Consider the following 24,460-nt stretch of genomic DNA (forward strand, 5'->3'; position numbering starts at 1 on the left):
CACTATACCAGGGAATAGAAACTCGAGAGGGATGTTTTCTTGTATAGTCATACACTTGGAGTTAATTTTAGTTAAGTAAAATAGATTTTAAAACTGCCAACACTTTAATGGATTGAGGGTGCCACCTCGTGGCTGAGGAACTAAACTTATAATTTATAATCAAAAATGCCTATTTGAATATCGGGGGTGGGGGGAGGTCATAATTGTGAAATCTTGCACTGCTCTGAGCAAGATATCACAATAGACTTTCATCATAGAAATGCCAATTTTCCTTTTGTAATTACTTTGACAGATTTAAAAGGTTTAGCAGTAGATCTTTGTGGCATAGATCTGCCTGAAAAGCAGACTTCCAGGAAAAGGGTGGTTTTTACTAGTTTCTGTGCTGTTTATTTCTTTAACAAAACTATCTCTAAATTATTTTTTTCTTTATACAGATTATTTAAAGAATCTTTTAGAAGAATCTGCAGACTATAGGGATACTCAAGGTAAATGTCTCTTTAGATTAAAGGAATAATAGCTTATGTACATATGATAATGTATCTAAATTTTAAATACATGCAAGACACTAAGCCAGTAATAGAAATGTTTTCTATTTAGTTCTAAGTTTCTCAGCAGAAATACTGCTTGTGTTTCAAAAATGTTTCGAGCTTACGGTCGTATCAGCTCACCCTTGAGTCGAAACGAGGAGATACAAGTGAAGTTGAACAGGCAGCTTAAGCAGATATTTTGGGCAGTGCTATTGAAAGAGGCAGGCCTTGCATCTGTCGACCTTTCACGATAGGCAGTCTGGTCTACCAGCTGCTCTCCCCCAGCTGTGGGCCTTTCTGACTGCCTCTCTCTTTGTGCCAGGACAAGCATGAGTGTGGTGGGAGTGAACAAGGTCAAGGAGATGCTCTGGGTTATATTTAACCTGAGGAGTTCCCCAGGTTAGCTTGTCACAAGCTGCACAAACACAAGTGACTTCTGCAACTTTGCCTGCATGTGAGGGGAAAAGATGTGAGAGGAAATCGGAAGGAACAGTTGTGATGGAAGAGGACAGGACTATGTGTTTCATGGTAGTTTGGTATTAAGCTAGTTTAACTCGAATGTAGTGGTGCAATGCACGTTCTGACTGTTTCCTTCTTCCATGTGCATACCTCATTAGTTCCAAAAATGCTCCCAGGCAATGTCTCCATTTAATTTGTGTGAGCTCCTGTCACTTATTTCAGTCTCTTTAGTGACATTTGTGCAGGCCCATTATCTTTAGGAAGGTCGTGTAGATGCAGTTGATTGGACTGCAATAAAGGAGTGTCTTCAGTGCACTGAGCCAAGATTGCTTTCTTATGGCTTTATATGCTGACGCAGTGCCATAAATTTTTTGAGTAACCGTCTTCCTTAGGACATTTAGACATATTTGTTTTAGTATATTAAAAATATAAAAAATATTTTAAATGATTAAGAGATAGAAAAGTTTGCCTTGCACTTCTTACGGCTGTTAACAATCCAGTGCTTGCACTGCACGTTAAATAATTGACCACTTGAAAAATTAGCAACTTTATCATTAATAAAATAATAATAAAAAATAAATTAACTTTATTAATGAGCAACATATTTTATTTTGCATTTTCCTGTAATTTCTCCAGCTTCTGTGGTTTTTGTAGTTGTACCTTCCTCAATATTTTTCTCTCCCTTCTGACATCAGAGATAAAAGCAGCAGCTTAGTTGTAACAATAACAGTGTTAGCTTTATGCATTTGACATGTTTCATAGTCTAGCTTTGAAACTGAGTAAGAATCCTTACTCGTCAAGATTTTTCTTGTGACAGTTAAGCTTAACTTAATCTGACTTTGCTTAGTTGTTTAATTGAGTTAGGGTCAGGGAGGGGAAGGCTAGGTTTAGTGATGGTTAGTATTCTTGGAAGAAAAACTCAATAACACAATTCTTCCTGATGGCCTTCACTTGAATACACTACTCCAGCGAAGTAGTATAAGAAATGGAATGCACTTCCCTGCCAAAACCCACTTTGTTTATGGACTTTGGCCCTATAGATTATTTTCTGTTGTTGTTTAGATTTGTTTAGTCTTGGCTGTATAAGTAGCCCTGAGATTCTGGAACATTCTCTTCAATAACCAGAAATTTTTCTCTAACATTCTTCACACTTTCTCAAAGTAAGTTGGTAAAATTTTAGGTTTTTAATAGACATAATAGCTGATAGATGAAGGAAATTATAACAAAAAAAATTCAGGTACTCATTCCTGCCTTTGTGAATTTAGCTATATTTCCTTTCATTTCTTTCAAGTGAATGGGAGCTGGTGGAATGTTTTGGCTGGAGCAGCTCCGACATTTCCTAGTAGGAGACCACCAGCTATTTTTCAGCAGGCTCAGCTGACATCATGACATCTATATCTAAACTTAAATTTTGATAAAATGCTTGATATATGCTATGCCTTTTAACTGTTTGACTCATGTGCTTGCATTGCCTTGGTTAACGGAAACAAAGATTCTCCTTGGATTAACTTAGGAGGAGGATCTTTTTGTCCATATCTCAATTTAGTTTCTTGTATGGCTTCATGACCCTCTGAACCTTTCAGTTCAGAAAGGTGGACCTTTTAACATGCTTTCTTCCTGAATATGAACTCAACAGTAAAGGAAGTATTTACAGTCTACGGTACTAATACTGTAATGATTATCTGGGAAAAAAAAATGAGGCTTTGCTTTTATCTGGTTTAGTAGACTTCTCTGTGCACTTTTAAGCAAATGTAGTTCCCTTATTTGAAGTACTTCAGTTACTGAGAAGATGCTAAATACTTTAGAGACTACATTTTATCAGAGCAGTTGTTCCAGCTTTCAATTAAATTAATCTTTTTCTTTTTTTCTTTTCCTACTTAAGTAAATTACAAGTTTTTGGATGAGAACTTTGGATGAGTTCTCTCTCATGTACACTCACTGTTTACATAATCATTTTATGTAACCTCTTTTTGCAGTTACACTGTAGCATATATTACAATCAAGTTGCTAATTACTGAATATCAATACTTAATAAAATCTCTTGTCCTTGGCAACTCTTCTCTTTGAGAGATTCTTCTCTTTTTTTTGGTTTTCTTCTGGTATTAAAAGTTTTACATTTAGAAATTTGAACTTTATCCTGTTATCTTGAGGTGCAACAAAACTAAAGGCAGAATAAAGAAATCACAAAGATTTGGATATTTTTCTAAGCAGTCTATGACTGACACTGGAGACAATTGTTTAAAATGGAAAAAATTTAATCGCTGCATAGTCTCTGTTAAAACGTTAACTTTTCTGCTGTAAGCAGAGACGGTGAAATTAAAGTAATTCTCTATGCGACAATCTAGAATTTTGCTTGCATACTGTTTTGATTAGCTGTAAGAAATGATTGGCACTGCTGGTTGAAGCAATGACTTGCTAGGGCACTTATTAAACTGGTTGAAGCAATGACTTGCTAGGGCACTTATTAAACCATGATCCAAAGACTCTGGGATCTATGGGAAGTGCTCCTGGATGCAGTGACTGGTTTTTGAATCTCAGCATGTTGTGAAAGAGCAATATTGTACCCATGCTTTACAAAATACCAGTGCTAACTAGTCTGTATAACCTAATCACCATTTCTTCATCCTTCAGATGCTCTAGCTGTTGTCATAGAAGTTGCAAACCACGCCAATGACATCATGAAGCAGGGAGTAAGTGTTTTGACTTATGAAGCTGGTTAACTAAAATTTTTTTCTTTCAAGTCATGGGTGCAAGGGCAATTACTTACCTTTTGCTTTTTCTCCCTGTAGGATAACTTTCAGAAACTTATGCAGATTCAGTACAGTTTAAATGGACACCATGAGATTGTACAGCCTGGAAGGGTAGGTCCTCCAGCTGGCATTCAGCAGATTGCAGTAAAAGTGCAGCACAGATGATATGCAAGCCAAGTACTGAAGCTGGCATATACCAAGAAGAAAAATGGTCCATCACTTAATTACTCAGTTCTAAAAGTCAAATGAATGCTGTGTCTCCATATGTGTGTGGGGATTTTTAGACATTTATCTGATGAAAACTTGTGATTTTTAGAATGTGATTCCTTGCCAGGTCTTGCAGGCAGTTTATTTTTCCTCAAGCATGGTTTGAAGTGTGGAAAACTCTAATGCAGCCATTCACACTCACTTTTAGAGAAACCTAAGAGTGAAGATTGAAGAGCCTTTCTTAGAAAGGGGGTCTTGAATCCCAAAACTTCTGCAGCACCTCTAGTGTAGTAGTAATAACCATAATCATAATAAGAATGATTAAAACTTAAACAGGGGAAGTTTAGATTGGATATAAGGAGGAAATTCTTTACTGAGAGGGTGGTGAGGCACTGGAATGGGTTGCCCACGGAAGTTGTGAATGCTCCATGCCTGGCAGTGTTCAAGGCCAGGTTGGACAGAGCCTTGGGTGACATGGTTTGGTGTGGGGTGGCCCTGCCCATGGCAGGGGGGTTGGAACCAGATGATCTTAAGGTCCTTTCCAACCCTAACTATTCTATGATTCTATGATGATGATGATGAAGTCAGCTCATCTGTACAGCTTGTGCCGTGAGAAGCTAGGCTTCAAATGTCTTGTTTTAATTTGCTAGGTCTTTCTGAAGGAAGGAACACTGATGAAGCTGTCCCGGAAGGTCATGCAGCCACGAATGTTTTTTCTGGTAAGACACTATGTGTTGCTGTGTACCTAATGCTGATGTAATTTTAAGTGGTTGAAACATTACACCACAAACATAAGTAACTAGTATGTTCAGGTAATGGATAAAATGACCAGTTGTTGCTGTGTTACTTGCTCAGTTTTAATTTGGAGGGATCACGTATTGGCATATACGCTAATTCTAATAAAAACCTGTTGATTATTAAAATGCACTGTTTGAACAAGGCTCACTTAAAATTTGAGCACTTTTATGAGAAGATGTTATTGTGGTAGTGCAAAAACTAACACAGTTATTCCATCCTGCTTAGCTGTACTAGATCATAAAACCTACAACTCCACGGCTGCTATTGTACTCTTCTCTCCCTACCTCTCTCCCTACCTCTCTCCTTTCTCCTCTCTCCTTCCCCTGCACAAGACCGCTTGCATCCTGAGCGAAGCACTGGGCTGGAAGTTAAATGCTGGGTTCTTTTCCTGTTTCTGCTACTGTTTTGTTTTGAAACTTCTGTGCATCCCTGAAGTTTCTGTTTCCACTTGACCTTTTGTTTTTCCGTTTTATTTAGACGGTAAGGCAACTGCTGCCATGTGTAATCTGTGGCATTATTGTTCCACAGTCCTAGCTGAAATCTGCATTGTAGTTATGGTAGTACGAATAAGTATTTCTCTAGGCAGTCATGGAGTATGGAATCTTGCAAGTGACTGTCTTATGCTCTGGAGATTGTAGTATATAAAGCACTGAGATAATTGCAAATTCTATCAGTTAATGTACTACTCTCAAAAATCTGGTGCTGTTTCGAGCTGGACTTCCCACATCAGATGTTTATAAATTTGAGTAGATCTAGCTTGTATTTTACTTGTTTTGGTTTTGGAGGTGGTGAGGTTTGGGGTATTTGGGGGGGGATTTGAATATAAATATATATAAACACTGTGCAGGCTAGTATTTATGCCTTTAGACACTTAACCAGCAATTCTTCCACTGATCATGTGAAGGCTTGTGACACGTTTGGTTATTTTGCAAAGAACCTCACAGATGAGGCAGTTCAGTTTTCTGGTCTGTGTTTATGTGCACTAGCTAAGGTTTGGATCCATTTGTTGAACAACAAATAAATCTCAGTAGCTGTTCAGTAAGTGCAGTGAATGAAGCCAAGTCTGGTGGAACAGGAAATAAACAGTAGATGCACATTTAAGCTGGCAAAATTCACATGATACATGCAGACAAGTTTGTCCTTATAAATTGCTAATCTTAATTCTGCTGTCTCTGAGTTTCTGGAATGTTTTGCTTTGAATGCTTAATTCTCATATTCTTTTAAAGTAGTTTGTTATACAATACAGCTGTGTACACGAGAAACATCTTTGTCCTTTTTGACAGCCTGTTCTTTGACATCCATGCACTGTTTAGTCATGTGCCAAATGTATATTTACACAAGGATGATATAAATAGACACCTATTGTTATCTAAATTCATACATGAAAATGTTTCTTGAATTCTAAGTAGAATAATAGGAAGTAGAAGATGCCCTTCTGGACAGTTGATCTCAGTGCTGTATGAGTTCTGTACTTCCAGTAAAATGCATCTGAAATTATCTGTCTCTAAACAGTCTTCAGTCATTAAAAAACACTGCTTCTGTATTACAGTTCAATGATGCCCTGTTGTATACAACTCCAGTTCAGTCAGGGATGTATAAACTTAACAACATGCTGTCGTTGGCTGGAATGAAGGTGAGTCACTTGTTAAAAATAGTCTTTCTCCAAATCTATTTAAACTCGGGCCTTCAAATGTTCAAAACACAACTATGTTTATTTTTGGAAAGAGGTTTAAAGATGCTTACATTCCAGAGGAGTCCTACAGGCTGAATGTTTCTTGCATAATATGGCCTGTGAAATTGCTATCTAGATTTCCCTAAAAAACCTGTGTTGCTGCAGGATGATCTCACCTGCATTTCATCCAGTATTGCCCTGCTCTGAAATAGTCTGCCTACTTGTTGAGATTGCCTCTCTTTTGCTTTGTAACTGCTTTTTATTGCCCACGTGCAGAGCTTAGGCATCTCTGCCTGTGAAATCTCTGGTGTATCAAATCTCTGTGGTTTATAGAGATCTGATAGTGAGGGGAGACATGGCTTTTGTTTCTGAGCCTTTGTGAAAATCACCAAAGTTAAGCCCTGAGCCCCTCTGGGTAGTGATAAGGGACACACATGCCATATATTGACGTGGTCTCTGACATGACAGTGGGAACAGCAAACCATTGCCTCGGGAATCAAGTAACTTGTCTCTGGTCCTGTCAGATAAAAGCACCAAGTCCAGCTGCGGTGCAGATCTGGTACCCGGGTCCGAGCTTTCGCAGGCAGAGCTAAAAAATCTCTTCTGCCAGCAGATGTGTCATGGTGGCTCAGAACCACTCTTGGCTTTTAAACCTCCTTATATTTGAAACTTTGTAGCTCAGAAGGGTTAGCAAGGCAATCCAGCCCTTGGAGATACAGGGCAGATAACCATTGTGGGGTACACAGGCAGGCTGCATCTTCTGCAGCAGCAGCAGCAGTGCCTTTTTGTGGCCAGCTGCAGGAGGTAATTAGAGGGCAGTGGGCCTGGGCATGTTGAAGCACAGCAGGAGCTTCATTGCCCTGTGTGTCACCAGTGTTAGTATAGGCTGCAGTGAAATAAAAATTTGGGTTGCATGTAATTTTATTGTAGCTGGGCCCTCTGAGGTGTATGAGCAGAGATTTTTCTCTCCAATGTACCCCATATGCAGTAAAAGTGTAAGGGATTTCACAGTTAGTAAAACTAAAGTGTAAAGGATTTTACAATAAGTAAAACTAAAGTGTAAGGGATTTTACAGTAAGTAAAACTAAAGTGACTGTGAAAGTACCATTTCAGTTTGAATGTCAAGTTTTCTCTCTCAATGGAAGGTTAAAAAGCCAACCCAGGAAGCATATCAGAATGAGCTGAACATTGAAAGCGTAGAGAGATCCTTCATTCTTTCAGCAAGGTAAGTCTTACAAATGAATATGCCATGTAAGCTTTTTATAGCTCATTGTGCACTTACGTAATGCAAAGTTACCCTTGGCTGGAGTAGTTACAGAACAGAGGGAATGCCAGATGGATTTCTGGAAATAAGGTAGGCTTTGTTCTAATCTACTTTTGTTCACATTCAAAATCTAATTTTGAAAAATTAAGTTTATTTTTAAATGGGCCAGCAGAAAGGAAGCCTGGTCACATGTAATAAGTTTCACAGATACCATATGAATTTCTAGTTTCTAATACAGTTCACCCTAACTTGTAAGGAAGACTGCCTGTTGTGAAATGATGGATAGAAGCACAAAAGATATAGTAAATGCAGTTGATATTTGAGCAATTTGGGCTTAAGGCCATAGCTGGTAGGGGTTCTGCTGTTCTCAAAACCGTTGACAATTGGAGTGAGTAAAACTCTTGCTTGGCTCCTGCTGTTCAGCTTATACACCTTCAGAAACTTGGACTGAAACACTATCCTCTCACTGCCTTTCCTTGAGAGGAAGGAGAATTCAAATATTTTTTGTTTCAGTTAATTTTAGGCTTTGCTTTCCAGTGGGTTTTTTTGTTCTTTCAAAGTTACTCATGTGTTCTGTTCATGCATTAACAGGACAGGATATATGAAGCATGACAATAAATTTTGATATCATCGTTGGTAACTGGTACAAATTGGAAAAAGTCATCCTGGTCTTCTAGCTAAAATAACAGTGTAATTGAAACAAGAAATGGATCTCAGTGAACCTGAAATTATGGAAATGGCAGCAATTATTGGAATGGTGGTTGTCTTCAACAGAAAACCAAATTCTCTGTTTAGAAGGAAAAGGATAGATGGCCACTAAGCCAGAGTAACTCTGGTCTGCCTTCACTGGGAAGCCTGTAGCAAAGAGCTGGTTTTGTGGATTGCTGGTTTTGCTACATTTGAGTTGAAGTTTTATGTGTTTTGATATTTGTGACAGTGCTGACACCAATGAAGAAAGACATGCTTTCTCTTTTGTTTAGCAAAGCTGAGCAAGGGCAGACCGCTTCTTTTTGTGTGACCTTGTAAGCACCGACATGATGATGTCTGCACAAAGATAGCAGTATCTCTAGCTGAGGGGTAGACCAAGGTTAACCATGTCAAAGTAGCCAAAGGAAGTAGCTCGACTGTCTGAGCAATAGTTATTTATAACAATAGACTTGAAAAATACAAAAATACTCCTTCAACAAATTTAAATGTTTCCCATAGTTCATTTGCACAGTGGGGAAAAAAAATGCACATCACGGTTTAGAGTGTGATTCTGCTCCAGTCTAGCATGAGCAGGTCCTTGCTGCTTAGGTGCCTTGGTGACTGGGTGTTGCACAAATACATGAAGACATTTATGGGATTGCATTAGGCAATGTGGATTTATCTCTGGTTGACTTGAAACAGCATTTCACTTTGAATTCAGTCATTTAAGAAAATTGTAAGAAATCACTGGAACTTGTAAAAAGATTGTCACCTTGAAATACAGCCTACCTTCTTCCACAAAACATGATGGACTTGTCCCTTTGAGGAACTGATTAAGTGGTAGATTAAAAGCAGCTCCTGTGAAATGCATGCTAGTCCCATGGGGAAAACCCCTTATATATAACATTCTCATGAAATTGGGCAGAGTTTGTGACATGTTTTTGTTTTGACTTTGAAATTACTGGGATTAACCTCACATTACCAACTAAAGCTGCTCTGATTTGCTCTTTCTTTTTTAGTGGTGTTGATCTTGCATCTTTGCAGCGTTCAGTTCTGTTATTTTTATACTTGCTGGAAGCTGTGTGTATGTAAGAGCCCTAAGTTACACAACAATGACAGAGGAGGTTGCATTTGCTGGGGATAAAGGAGGTGCTGAGGGCCCCAGGTGTAAAATGGCGGTTTTCAGATTGTTACCCGTTTGTGAGTCCTGTGCCCATTGTGGTGTAGGAGGGAAACAATCGAAAAACTACCCGCAATAGGTGCTTGCATGTATTTTTTCACAGTTAAATATATTGTTCCTATTGATAAATATCCCGGATGTGAAAAGAATCAGTAGCTTGTCAATACAGCCTACATCTTCCTTGTGATGACACCTCATTCTAACAGATTCTTGATTCCTTTGTGGTAAAAATCTCAATTGCAAAACTGTTCAAATCTTACAGACATTGGAAACAAATTTTGCTTTTGTGTTTTTTCAGATAGTAAGTATTATGTGCAGTGTACACCAGAGATGAGATTCTGAAATGATCCTGGGGATGGAGATGGGGAGGGTAGCAATTTAGCTGGTGAAAAATTGCTGGTCATAAAAAGTAAGCCAGTTAACAAAAGAAGTGTAGATTACTACTTAGACAACAGTCTTTCATCATTTCAGGTTTCGTTTTACTGCCTGCTTTATATATTTATTTATTCTGCTTTGTCTAGTCTGTGTTAAGGTTTCAGTTTTCCTGGGATAGCTGTAGGAATATGTATTTTTTTACATGGTACAATGCAGTATTGTACTAGAAATCTCTTAATCGGAGAAACAAGTTAGCACATCTGCATGATACGGCACTGTACAGAAGTAAAGCTTCAGTCCTGAAAACAACAGTCATGCCAGCCCGACGTGGTGTGAGGCCAGCTGGTCCCATCGCCCTCAAGGCTAGCATCCCTTCAATAAGGATAGCAAAGAGCTACCCCAGGCAGACCTAGCTGCGTTGCTTCCCCTAACATAAGGATAGTTCATGGGATCCTAGCTCAGCTAGGAGAGGTGCCCTAAGGCTCTGATCCTGAAAGCAACAGGGGTATAATTCTGTGAGCACTCCTGGGACCACTGAGCTGCTTAGCTCCATTGGGTAGCTGCGATGTGTGGCCCTAGCACGCACGTTTGCCAGTAATAACAATTGCTGGGGCTCTCTGCAGTCCATTCAAAGTTTTCTGTTGTTTTGTTAAATAAAGAAATAAATAATAATAACTTTGAAAAACCTGAAGAAAACCCTGCAATTTTAGTAAACAAAATTATTTTTGGAAGGCTGCAAGAAATACTGAACCTGCAGCGAGAGAAGCTGGGTAGGGCTGTGCAGCTGGGGAGGAGGGCTGGGAGTGACAGCATAGACAGACTGCCTATTTTGCTGTACTATACCATTAACATCAATTCAGTTGCTGATGGCATTACTTTTGCTGTTAAATTCTGAAGGGACTGTAAGCAATCCTAAAGGCTAGCACTAGAAAACCTACTAAGTGCGAGCTCCACAGCTGAGCACTGGGACATAAGCCGCATAGCTCATGTGCAAGCAGTCTCATGTGTAGCAGTCCCTACATGATAGGGGAATGCTTAATCTCCAAAAACCGGGCCAACTTTAAATTTAATTATTTAATATAGTTATAGGAACCTGATTAAATATAACCAGATTTTGGAAAAGCCAAAGGAGTTGATTAGTTATGAATGTTACATAGCTAATGCAGACCAGTTGCTCGTTCCGGATGAGGCAGCAAAAGTAAATTTTGTAGAATGTTCCATGTAGAGTGTGAGATATTGGGACAGACAATAATACATTGCTTTGCCCTTCCTTGTGTCTTATTTCCTCTCCTCTTGTTTTGATTTTGTTGCTGTGTGTGCTAGATGGCTTGGGGTTTTTTTTCCCTTGTGCTTCACAGGCTTCCCCTGTGAGGGGAACCTTACCAGATTTGTCCTCTCTGATTCTATGTAGTACTCAGTTTCATCCAGTTCAAAACCCTGGCTCAAAGTATTTTCCCTAAAAGTTCAAAGATGATCAAAGCTTCCAAATTCATCTACAAAGGTCTTTAAAAAGTAATTGGTATTGCACATCCAATTTGCTTTCCTCTTCCCTAACTTTCCTTTCTATATATTTATCCAGTTCAAATTAATTTATTCCAAATTAGTTTATTTGATACTGTTTAAGAAGTGGGGAATAAAAATAATGTTGGTAGTAGATACTGATTAAATCTTAGAAGACCTTTTTAAGCTGACATGGCATCATAACATGTCAAGCTGTTCCTTTTCCACAAACCTGCTTCTTCCTTCCTCAGAGCACTCTCTGCAGTGCTGGCAGTAATTGTTCAGCATAGTGAACCCAGTCAGTAAACTGATCCAGAGCCAGGTCGAATGGTTGCTTTAATATGGATTTGTTCCCCAGTCCAGTGCACTGCACCTATATAGCCCACTGTGTTACCATGTGTGTTGTGGCATAAGAGTGAAAATAAGACCTAGTGGCTGAGTGGGAGTCTAGTAGGCTGCCCTTTGCAGCAGGAGCAGCATGGATTTATATTATATGAAAGTGGTGGTGGGCCCATGACCAGAGGAGGTGCTTTTGCTTTGCACATAATTTAGTGTAGCTACAGGCTGTGCCAGGTGCTCCTTGTTCTCCCTGCTCCCCATGCCATGCCACTTCAGCCTAATGCTTTCCTTGCATTTGGTTAGTGATCCAGCAGCTGTGGGATAGAGAGGTACAGAAAGCTCTCTATCTCTTCGGGTTAGCTAATCCAATGGAAAAATTTGAGAGAGAAGAATCATTTCAAAGCAGCATGACCCAACAGGAGCACAAGGCTGGGGAAGAGACAGTGCGTTTTTCCTGACAGCAGTTCGAGGTTTCATAGAGCTGAGTATAATAAACTGCACTTTGATGCAGAAGAAAGTGGGCGGGGGGGGGGGGGAAGGCTTGCTGAAATTTCAGGGTCCCTCTCAAAAGAGGAGGGCCCATGTCTTTGTTCTTGGAGCACCATTTAAATCAGTAAATGACAGTGACATAGAAGCCCTGAAATAATCGCAAGGTATTTTGGAAAGAGGAAAGAGGGGAAGGGAATCCACATTATAACAACAGACACAGAAATCTTTTTTAGCATTAATCAACACAAATGACTGACACCATGCAGACAGCTAAAACAATAATGCCAGTTTCAGTAGGAACTGGAGATGCTCTATAAAACTGAAATTGCAAGAGAGTTAAGTCAGTGTGTAATAAAGCCAGTGGGATTCTAATCAACACTTGCTTCTTAGTTTTAAATGTTAGTAATAATAAATTTATATATTTTTTTTACTCCAACAGTTCTGCTACAGAAAGAGATGAGTGGTTAGAAGCTATCTCCAAGTCAATTGAAGAATATACAAAAAAGAGAATCACATTTAATCCTAGCAAAAGTCTTGAAGAGGTATATCACACCATTACTGTTGTCTTTTTCCCTTTTTGCATACAAAGTTTCTCTGTAGGTGTTTAGAGAAACAAGAGGCATTCCATAATGAATAATAAAACAGGATGGTAAAAGATAAGTGAACAGAACGATACCTCATTCATAATGTTATCTGCTTCATAAATCTATTTTCTTCCAAAAAATCCAAACCAGCTTTTTCAATTCTCTCAGTAATCTTGCTAAAAAAAAGATAAAAGACTTTAAAATACAGCAGCTGTTGGTATAAGTAGGCTGGTAAAGCTTGAAAGTCACACAGCCTTTTTGAACTAATTAAATACAGCTCTCTCTTCAGGGTTGCATTATAATGGTCACTGATGAAATAGTAGATAACATTTGAAACCATGACAATTTATCAGCGAAGGCTTTCCAATGTTAATTAGAGTTACCCTATAATCACTGATAAATATTAATCTTATTTCTCATCACTGAATGCAATGATATTCTGCCTATGTTCTCTCAGGCAGATTCAGAGAAACAGGAAGAAGATAGTCCGCTCGGATCAAAGGCTCCAATCTGGATCCCTGATACTAGAGCCACAATGTGTATGATCTGTACAAGTGAATTCACCTTGACTTGGAGAAGGCATCACTGCAGGGCATGTGGAAAGGTTGGGCTATTTTGTCATCACCTTTTCCGTTAGTCATTCAGGTTCCTTGTGTGACAAATGCAGATGGAGCCCAATTGCACCACAGCTCTTTTAAGGGAACGCTGTACTGTGACACAATTGTATGGATTAAAACCATCATGTAGGAGTTGCCTGCTTCTTTGTTTTAGAGCAAGGTGTTATGATAGAGCAGTGTTCAACCTTTTAATCCATTACATGTTTCTTATTTTGCGTTTTGGAGTACTATTTATGATTGTCTTCTACTTCTGCAAATACATAGTACAAACAGAGAATGTTAGCTGAAATGAGGACAAATATCTTCCTCGTCAATTTTGATAAGATAAATAGTGATTTTGCTTTTAAGTTAGTACCAAGCTCTCTCTCTCTCTCTCTATATATATATATATTTAACACTTACGGCAGGTATCTCTAATAAACCTTTCTTCTTCCTGTTTTAATCAAGCGAGAATACAGAATTCAATGCAGTTGAGACATCTGTGTTGTAGAGAAATTGTCAAGAGACCAATTACTATTTTTAGTTATTTCTTTAAAAGCTTATGATTTAAACAGTTCAGTAACACAGTAAGTTTGTTCTTCTCTTCATGGATTGTTAATGTTGGTTTATTAACTTGTGTAACTCAGTGATTTTTTTTTATATTTAAATTGTTATAATTTAGAGAAGGAAAGAGCAGCATGTTGAACATAAGGACATAGGGTAAAGCCAAAATCTTAAACCATTTTCAATGTAATATAGTGCCTATTTCAGGTTCTGTTACAGGCTTAACAGTGCTGAAATGAACGTCTTTGAGCATTTGGTGATTTACAAGCGCACATCATGTACAATAATGTGTTTATCTGTTTCCAGATTGTTTGTCAAGCTTGTTCGTCAAATAAACATGGTTTAGACTACATGAAAAACCAGCCAGCAAGAGTATGTGATCATTGCTTCAGGGAGCTACAGAAACAAGGTAAAGAAATTCTTCACAAGCTGTCTCATTTTTGTGGTCCTTATTAACACGATATGTTTGTGCCTCATCTTTACTGCTGGATTCAACTGCCTAATTCTGCTAGTCCCTGACAAGTCATAGGCATCTGAGTTCATAGAAGGCCAAGCAAGCTTCTGTTGAGTAAGCTAGGAAGTGAATTTTCAATACATTGGCTCTTTCTTCTAGAAACATGCATTTGCCCTATGGTAATGACATGTAGCATATACCTCTTTCTTTTTGAGATAATTAGTGTTACATTGCTTTTCATCATATCTTTATGCAGAAACAAACATCAAGTCAGTGGAGGCACCTCTGAGTGAAATGGGAATCCAGTCCTGTCTCACGAGATTTGCTCTAAATTCTGTCCAAAAACTCTTGGATAAAATATGCATGCGGCCATAAGCAAAGACTGAAACAGTTTGCTGCCTTTCCCCCTGGCAGAGGATACAGTTCAACACAAGCTCTCTAGGGTATCAGGAAATCTGTGATTCCCCAGGGAAATAATCAGGCTATGGCTTCTAGCATGCTGGCAGTGACATTTCCCATGGGGATGTGAAAAGCAGCATCGACAACCCTTGAAGTGGCGGTGGGAGCGCGCGATGATGGGGAAGGCGAATTGTACGGACCACCTGCAGGTCTGTGGGTTGGGCACTAGAGGCCGCTGTGCTGCAGGCAATTGCAGGTGCTTTTAGCCGGGAGGAGAGCTGCAAAGCAAGTGGGTACGGCTCGCAATCCAATTGCTCTCCTGCTCTGCTCACTATTTCAGAGCCTCACCAGGGGCTCTGTTCAGGGGCAACTCTAGAAGTAGACTTAATGAAGCTACTCCTTCCAGGATGGGCTGTGAAACAGTGGTGGGTATTGCTAGAAAAGAGGGTTTTAAAGGAGTGAAGTGTTGCAGAAGTCTTGCAAGAGAGATGAAGGAACTGCCAGTGGCAGTGGAGAAGTATGGATTTGACTCTGGAGATGGGAATCTCCAGAAGCGCATGAATGATGGCATGATGCTGGAAGAGGAACTGTGTAGCACCTGTACTGAAAAAGCTGAGAAGATAACAGATGTAGAGGATTGAAGGACAGAGTTGAGGAACAGAGGTTAAGCACAGGCTGAACTGCAGAGGACAGCTCTAAAACTTTGGTGTGGTTTTTAAGTCTTAATTTTCACCCTGCATACGGGCAAAGGTAGTTCATCATCAAGAGCACAGACTGTAAGCAAACAAGACCAATCCATTTGGTTTTCATTTTCTTGTGGGGCTTTTTTTCAGTCGGGGTGTGATTTGGGAGATTCTAATTCATGTTGATGATAATACTGAAAAGTTAATTCCACACTGAATTCAATGTGATTTTTACTATTGAAATACCTAATCAGAAGAAAAATGTCAGCTGTTTTTAAGGAAAAAGTCCAAGAATCACTGCCTGTGTTTAGTTACCTCTGACATGAAAGCAATATATTTATCCTATGCAATTTAGATAACCAGTGCACTCCTAAGAGCGGATCCCCAGTCAACCATAAATCTCCATCAAGTGCCTTGTCTACAGTTTTACACAGCATTCCCTCTGGAAGAAAGCAGAAAAAAATTCCTGCAGCCCTCAAAGAAGTAAGTGCTTTATTGATCAAAAGTCATGCCTTGTTGGTATTGTAGCATCAATATTAACAATGAAAAAAATAGTTCCATATTTTAGGCATTTCTTTAGAAATCTACGAAGTCAAAATTTGCCTTTAACAGTGGTTTGGCCTTTAGTTTTAGGCAAGGATCTGAACTTTGAAGCAGAATATAAACTGCATAAACACCTGTGAAACTGATTCAGGGAGATAGTTGGAATTCTAATTTCTTACCTGCTTTCCTGTGTTTCGAGGAATGGTGATTTACCACTGCACCAACAGTCAATGAGAAGACTCCTATACCAGCTCAGCTCTTAGCTTATGATTAGGAAAGGTAGAGCTAAACTCTGCCTACCTATGCTGGAGGTCTTGGGAATGGAAAGAAGTAAATTTTCTTCTTACATAGGAATGTGTGTTCTCCATCCGTGTGTGGTCCTCAGTGTTTCAGCCCTCTTTTGTCTTGTTGCATCCAATTGAAGTTCCAGCCCTAATGACTGCAGAAACCTCTCTTGCAGACCAGATAGATGGTGGCAGACAAAATCAGTTTTCTTTCAGCCATCTGAGTTAATAAGCAACATTAACTTGAGATTGGGTAAGAATTGGAGTCTTTGACAGGACAGGGCACTGGAGATCTGTTTTAAAAAAGGCTGTACTGTGAAAACCTGGACAGATGCATACATACTTTTGGGGTTTGTCTGTTTGTCTCTTCAGGTTTCGGCAAATACAGAAGACTCTACAATGAGTGGCTACCTACACAGATCTAAGGGCAGTAAGAAACCATGGAAACACCTATGGTTTGTTATAAAAAATAAGGTGCTATATACATATGCTGCTAGTGAGGTAAGAGGCTGCATATTAGAAATCAAATAGCCAATGATAATACCGCCTTTGTTACAAAGCTGTTTATTTTTATCATCTGGCAACAAGCTATAGTTAGATCAGCTAACAGTAATTGGTCTGATTGCAGTATAGTATTTTGAAAAGGCCCAGTGACTTAGCACCATAACACACTGATACAGCTCCACTGTTTCTGATTCCAGACCTAGCTTTGGGTACTTCTGCACTACACACCATTGCACAGTTGTAGGTATGTTCTAAGTCAGTTGAATACATGGGGGTCTGTTTGAATGCATCACGCTGGGCTAGTGGCAAAGCCAACCTTATAAAAGCATCTTGAAGTATCTTGTTCTGAAGTTCCATATGGTATCTTGAATGTTTGGAAAATGAGCAAACTAAATCTCTTCTCAAACTGTCATCTTCGGCATGGAGTTACTATTTAATACACAATGTGGCAGTAGGAAAAAGAAATGCATCTTTCTAATGGCATTTGCTTTTTTTATTTAGAATGTGTAGTCCTATTGCTGTGTGGAATAATCTAATCAATATGTATAAGCTTTGCACATCTGAGCATGTGCTGAGGATGTAGTTTTATTGCATCTTAAAATGTTTTGCAACATATATGGATGCACTGTAGCACTGGAAGGTCTTGGGTTTCACCTTTTTGTATTACATATTATAGTTTGCTAATAGCTTTGAAGAGCAAAATATCCAAGGCATCTGTTTAAAGGCATTGCCATCCCTTACTTTCTTCCAAAATTAAGGCCCAGCCTATCCTGGGCCTTACACTTTGTAAAGAATTCCCCTTCTTTACCCTCGTGCCACCCCCACTCTAGTTATTTCCTGGTTTATGCTCAGATTTGTTCCTCCTGTAGTGCCAATCTTTATTTTGAATTTCTGAATTACGTCCAGAAACTGTGATGTTATTTCCACCACAGCATTGGCAACAGTAAAAGCCTCAGTATTTCTAAAACTATCTTTGATTAGGATGTACAAAACAATTACTTTTGCAAAGATTTGACAAGTATTTTACAGCAATGTGTCTTTCCCGGTAGTTGCAAAGGAGACTTTAACAAAGGGTAAAGAAAGTTGTATTTGTCTGTGACGGTCACCTTAAATTTTCTTTTGCTGATATTAGCCTTCCAGAGTAGCTTCAGTTTGCAGATCAAAATCATAAAATTAACTCTTTCCTGTTTTCTTAAAACTAAGGAATAGCTGTCTTTATTTTTCATCTTGATGAGCCATTGCAGGAGACATTGTTTAGAGGCTCAAGGAAGGGTCCAGTGTGGCCTTAGCTAGAAAGCTCCAGTTAAACTACTTCTATTAGTTCCAAGTGATATCAAGTTCAGTGCTAAAAAGACCACTTAGTGGTACAAAAACTTAAGATGCTAAAAGGTACCTGAGATACTAAAAGTTACCTAAGATTCTAAAAGGTACCTAAGATACTAAACCAGATTGCTAAGCCTTACTTGACTGTTTTCCAATATCAAGAAATGTTGCTTTCTCAGGATACTCTTGTTTCAATGTAGAGGCAATTACCAAAGTCTTCACCTGATGTGTCGGTGTTTATGTGCATTCATTATTTATTCTTTTACTATCCAGAAGCATTGCAGGTCGCTGCCTAATTACAAAACACTGTTTTGGAACACGCACAGGATGAAAATACCTTTTCCTTTTTCCCCCTTCCAGAAATGCTTGGCATAAAAAAAGGAAGCAATAGAGATGACTGAGGAAGGGAAAAGGTTGCCTTATTAGCCAGGTTTTGAAATTCAATGAAGAGGAGGTAAAAAGGTGCAGCTTCTCATACTACTGTACTAGCCAACCACTTGGCTAGGAAAACACTTGGCAACTTTCTTTCCCTATGCTGTTAGTTTTCAGCAACAGGAAACAAAATAAGTTTAACCGTCAAAAGTATTTGGAGTGTGACTCCTGTGCTTGAGAAAAGAATATGAAGATGTTACCAGGGAAATGAGAAATAAAAAGAGGAACAGCAATGTTGAAGTCTACGAGGTTTTGTTATTTCCTGTCCTCCGATTCACGCATGGAGATTATAAAAAGTGGCATTTTGTGCGTGACTATCTGTAACAACTTGTTTGTTGTATAATCTGTTGCAATGGTACGGTGCATGAGTAAGTCTAAATGCATTTCTTAGTATGTCTTACATGCTCAATTTTGTCTTGTTTGCCTTTTTTTTTTTTCTTCATAAAATAGGATGTGGCAGCATTAGAGAGCCAGCCTTTACTTGGATTCACAGTCAGTGAAGTAAAAGATGAAAACTCTGAGTCTAGAGTGTTCCATTTACTGCACAAAAACACTTTATTTTATATATTTAAAGCAGATGATCCCCATTCAGCTCAAAAGTAAGAAACTATTTGATTTGTTACTTTTTTCTAGAAAATGGTTCAGAAGTCATGAATCTTAATGTTCACAAGTTAAGCATATGTACAGAAAATGCATATTATAACATATGTAAATAAAACATTTAAATTACTTAAACATAAGGTCCTGGTTTCATTAGGACTTCTGAAGTGCTTTAAATGAAGAAGCAAAGAATAAATGTAGGAGAATGAAAAAGTCTAAGAAAGATAAAATAAGAAACCTTTCTTTTTTAGCCTATTCCTCTGTCCCTAGTCTGCTGAAGTGAAAATTGAATGTTACCTTTGGAGAAATCAGAAAATGTGTTTTAAGAATTAACTGAGGTGTCCCTTCTCTTATTTCCAGCTGTAAATTTTAGTTAATTAATATATGGCAGTGAAAATAAAGCAAACCCTACAAAGTAAGGCCAGATGTTTGAAGTGTGTGTGCAGATATGCGTGAGCACCTAGGCATGCTTAGTATGTTCAGACCAAAAGCTTGAATTCAAAGAATACTTACACAAGCTGTTTCATTTAAAGTCCTGCTGATATGTCTGAGTTTGGAGTCATATTTATCAATGTATGTATTATGTGTGATTTATATGAAATAACCTAGAAGCTTGGGCATTAATCAGGAGACAATATTTGCTATATGAATTGCGGAGTAGACTAGAACTCAGCGTGGAAGCAGTATATTGATCTTGCCTGTATGCTTAGCTTATCTGACTGGTTTCACTGCAGTTTTGCCAAATGAATTTTACATTAATACAATAGATGTCATGTGCTAACTAGTCCATTATTAATACTTAAGCATTCGAAGGGCTGCATGTATAGTTTTGTGCAAATAGGGATATTCAAGAAAACAAAATAGTCAGCACAACTGAAAATTCTGAACAGCTGTGAATGTGCTTAATTACACTTCTCTACACAAAATCTGTAAGTCATTATTTGATTTTGGGGAGTATTTTGTCTTGCAGATGCATACAAATGTATTCTTGTTAATTACAATACCATTCCCTTGTTTCCACTGTGTCCTTATTCGTACTGTATAAAACAAAACTAAAAAAAGATCCAAGGCATTCAATAGCATTGTTTTCCTATTCAGACAATTGTTTTTTTTTATCAGTAGGAAAACTTGAAATTGGACATACTCTCTTTTACTGTAGCTACGAATAACATTCAGTACCTTAAAATGCAAGCTTTGTCTGAGTATTTAATATCCTTAGGAGACTTACACTGAACCTCCAGAATAAATGCTGCTTTGACAGCATTAAAAGAAAACACAAAGAACATGCTGTTGGCCTGTTTACATCAGTGGACACTATTTTTTCCGATTAGGGCCAAGAAAATCTTTGATGTATTTGTGTAAGTACAGTAATAAATTTTAACATGACGGTTACTGCTAGAGCTGTTAAATTTCTTAGTCCACTACTGTCTTCAATGCTTCTATCATCTGGCCTTGTACCGATAGCTAATACGTCTCTAGCAAGCTTTGTATATTGGTACTCACTGAATGTATTTCTGGCATTTGCACAAACAGACCAAGTCTTAATGCAAGTATGATGTTACTTCTTGTGTGGATCTGTAGCTAGTCAAAACACTGTAATTTACACTTTTACCAGCAACTGCCTAACAGTGTTTAATTTTCTAACAGGTGGATAGAAGCTTTTCAAGAAGGCACCATATTATAGCAGTGTCAGCATCATGTCTGCAAGCTTAAAGGAAAATGTCCAGGAATGGTAAAACAGAGTACAGCAGCTGTTCAAAGAAATGGAATCCTGCCGTCTCAGCTTCCACAAAATTGTATATTTGTCAGGATTAGGAGTTGTTGCATTTTTAGTGTAAGGTAATATTTTTTTAAAGAACTGTGTGTATTTCTGTGTTGATACAAAATGTGTTATTTATTAAATTCCAGAGTTTACTTAAATGGTCAGAATTATTTGTGAGGTCTGCGTTGAGGTCCAAAGTGCCCACGTCTTCAGAATGGCGAGTGGTTGGTCAACATATTCCTAAAGTTTATATTAAAAAAAACCCAACAAACCAACAAAACACGAAACAAATCCGTTGCAGTTGTACAGTTCTTCATATTTGTGTATAGGTCTTGAGTTGCTGATGCTCACTTTGCAAGTTAGCAAGAACAGATTAGAATAGGAATTGCAGAGATTCTGGATCTTTGTTGGCTTTGTAAACTCTTTTATGAGAAGTTGTATGATACTGCTGCTCCTTTCCTTGAATGGCAATTGAAATCTTGCTTACCAGTACATTAAAACAGTACAATGAATTCTGTATCACAGAAACATCACAAAATAAAGTTCAATTACTACAAAAAGAGAAAAGGGAAAAATAGTGTAAAACGGATTTTGCAATTACAGAGATAAGGCACTAGAGCTTTTTCAGTATTACAGATGCCAAAGAGACTAAATGAGTTATCTTCAAACAATCACAGGATGTATTTTCTTTTATGTTTCCAGTAGTAATTTAAAGCAGAGTGAAAAATACATTTTTGATACACAGGGAAAAGACAAAATATATTATTTGCTTCAAAACTTTGTGTCAAATGGGTTTTGTACGCAGCATGAAACACTGTATATTGTTCAAAGAACATTAAACAATATATGCACACACACACCCCCTTCCCCAAATTTTAAACTATATTTAAATATTATGTTTAAACTGGAATTGCCATACCAAGAAAACCCAGCTATTTTAGTGCAGGTGGCATTGAAAATGCATACAATTCTTTGAAATACCTTTTTGTTTACACTATGATTTTTTCTGTTTGACACTTTAAAATATAATTCAGTTTTAGGTGTTGGGGGTTTTTTTCTTTAAGAAAATCATCAGTATACCTCATTAGGAAATAGTTACTGATGATTCTGGTGCATTTATTCTATTTAATTTTTGAAAGCTTGTTAACACTGTAATAGCATAAATGGAACTAGAACTATGAAAAAAAAACGTATGAAAGGAAGCCATTTTTATGTCAAATGCATATGTAGCCAGTTAATTTTACTGTATGAAACACTTCTCAGTATTCCTCTGAATCGAGCTAGTTGTGGTTAACAGAATTAAGAGCTGTTAATTAATAGTCTGAATCCATGTTAACAGCTATTCTGTGGCCTCACAAAGGAAAGAGAATGCATAATAGAATAGTTAGTAGTCATCACAGGAAGGCCAAGAATGAAAATGCAAACCAAAATTCTCCTATTCTCTCAAATACCTCAAGATCAGGTCTAAGATACTAACTAACATAGCTCTGAAGAAGCTTGATTTTCCAGAGCTTCTGTTGTTAATAGTGGGTTTGGAAGCCTATGTTAATGTTAAGCCAATGTTTAATGTTAAGTGTACAAGTAATTTCATTGACTTTCAAGCATTTCAGTAGAGTACCTTTCTGAATCAGGGACTTAAGGCTGGAGATCTGACCCTCATGAATGCTAGAGGTTTGACCAAATAGTGTTTCAAATTCAGTGTGAGTCTGATCAAAGCCTTTATTCTCTTTTATTATTTTAATAGAAGCGTGATAAATTAATACTTTCCTCATTATATATAAAGGGCTTTTACTTAATTTTCAAAACCACCTGCTGTCTGAAGCTATGTAAACTATTAGCATGTCTCTTCAGGGTGATTTCTGACATGGTTTTTACTGTATCCAAAACAAAACCGATACCCAATATAACATAGATAAGATGTGGCTCTTCCAGTTGGTATTATCCAAGGGAAGAGCTTTTTAATATTTTCATAGGGTCTGCACAAGAACTAAGATGGAAAGCCATGAACCAGCAAGTGAATCAGATTTGGCTAGGAGCAAGCTAATTTAATTACAATTCATCATTTGATATTGATCTTCCTGTTGCAGAACAGAGCAATAAAAGTCAAAATGCATACTCAATAAGGCGCCCAAGTTCTGCCTCCTGTGGCATTAAACTACCTCTAAGGATTTGGTGCAGAGTGAAAAAATAGTTTCAAGTGTTCTATGAAAATCAGAGGACTTCTTCCAGAAGCAGCTGATCAATCAAAAAAATCTTTCTGTGACAGAAATAGATTGAATGGAGCCTTAATATACTGCAGCCTAATTCTGTGTGAAATAAATTGTCTTTGTAAACATGTTTGAATATTTCTTTTCCCCTTTCTCCAGCACGAGTGGTTTGTGTGTCATATGAAGAAACCACAACATAGGCATTTTCATAACATTTTCAGATGGTTGCTTTTCAGACTTACTCTATTTCTCCAGCTCACCTCCCATTTTGATCCATTGCCATCAAAAGTAAAGTATTCACTTTTTGATTTGGCTGAACACTAAAACAAGACCAGAAGTTTTTAAACACCTGGCTACCTCTTCTTATAAGAATCTATAGTTAATTATTAATTTAAGATTGGTTAGTAGAGTATGAGACAAACATTAGCATTGAATAATAGTTCTAGCATCTTTATTCTTGGATAAATGAAAGGTTCTAGGATCCTAAACTCTCTTTAACCTAAAACTATTTTTTGTGCCCAAAGGACTTAAAACAAATGGATAGTTGAGCAGCTATAGAACACATTTTACTAAATATTTTTTGTGTGTAAAAACTGTGATTACTCAATTATGTATATTACATCATAATGTAAAGAGATGTTTGGAAAGACATATTCAATGCCTTTGGTTGCCATAACTGCTGTCCCCTGTATTTACCATCCAAATAGGCTTTTATTTGGAGCAGTCCTAAATTGTACTGTCTAAATGAACAAATAGAATCTTTATTTTGTAAATTAAAACAGTTTAAAGTTGTAAATACTCCTGTGGATATGTATCATTTTTGTATAAATAAATTCACTTTAGTTGAGTCTCCGTCTCCTTTTTTATCTTTTTTTTTAATGTATTATGTAGTTTGTGTATTCAAACAGCAGAATTTGTCATTATCCTGCCCATCAGTCTTGCTTTAAAATTCATGTTTTGCCCTTACTAAGAGAAAACAGCCAGAAAATGTAAGCTGTGTGCATAGACTGACACTGCTGCTGGATTTGACCACCTGAAACATTAGTTCTAAAGAGAGGACAAGAGGAAATGGCCTCAAGTTGTGCTGGGGCGCGGAGGGAGGTTAGATTGGGTATCGGGAAAAATTTCTCCACCAAAAGGGTTGTCAAGCATTGGAACAGGCTGCCCAGGTTGAATCACCGCCCCTGGATGTATTTAAAAGATAATGCAGATGTAGCATTTAGGCACATTGTTTAGTGGTGGACTTGGCAGTGCTGGGTTAACAGTTGGTCTCGATCT

At 37.9% G+C, this 24,460-nt stretch overlaps 1 protein-coding gene across 3 annotated transcripts in view; it reads left to right on the top strand.

Annotated features, from left to right (window-relative positions):
* Positions 1-23,973, top strand: part of FGD6 (FYVE, RhoGEF and PH domain containing 6) — a 72,976-nt gene extending 49,003 nt beyond the window's left edge. For 2 of the 3 annotated variants that reach the window (XM_080638879.1, XM_080638881.1), the window contains 13 exons: positions 435-485; positions 3,618-3,676; positions 3,776-3,847; positions 4,594-4,662; positions 6,291-6,374; positions 7,559-7,638; positions 12,687-12,789; positions 13,289-13,435; positions 14,298-14,400; positions 15,883-16,010; positions 16,727-16,855; positions 19,064-19,212; positions 20,861-23,973. In XM_080638879.1, the coding sequence (XP_080495005.1) occupies positions 435-485; positions 3,618-3,676; positions 3,776-3,847; positions 4,594-4,662; positions 6,291-6,374; positions 7,559-7,638; positions 12,687-12,789; positions 13,289-13,435; positions 14,298-14,400; positions 15,883-16,010; positions 16,727-16,855; positions 19,064-19,212; positions 20,861-20,897 (1,211 nt within the window). In that variant the 3' untranslated portion in view covers positions 20,898-23,973. The remainder of the gene's footprint in view (positions 1-434; positions 486-3,617; positions 3,677-3,775; positions 3,848-4,593; positions 4,663-6,290; positions 6,375-7,558; positions 7,639-12,686; positions 12,790-13,288; positions 13,436-14,297; positions 14,401-15,882; positions 16,011-16,726; positions 16,856-19,063; positions 19,213-20,860) is intronic. The other variant, XM_080638880.1, reaches the window with a different exon arrangement.
* Positions 23,974-24,460: the final 487 nt, after the last annotated feature.

This window comes from Psittacula echo (assembly GCF_963264785.1).
Source record: "Psittacula echo genome assembly, chromosome: 1".
NCBI lineage: Eukaryota > Metazoa > Chordata > Aves > Psittaciformes > Psittacidae > Psittacula > Psittacula echo.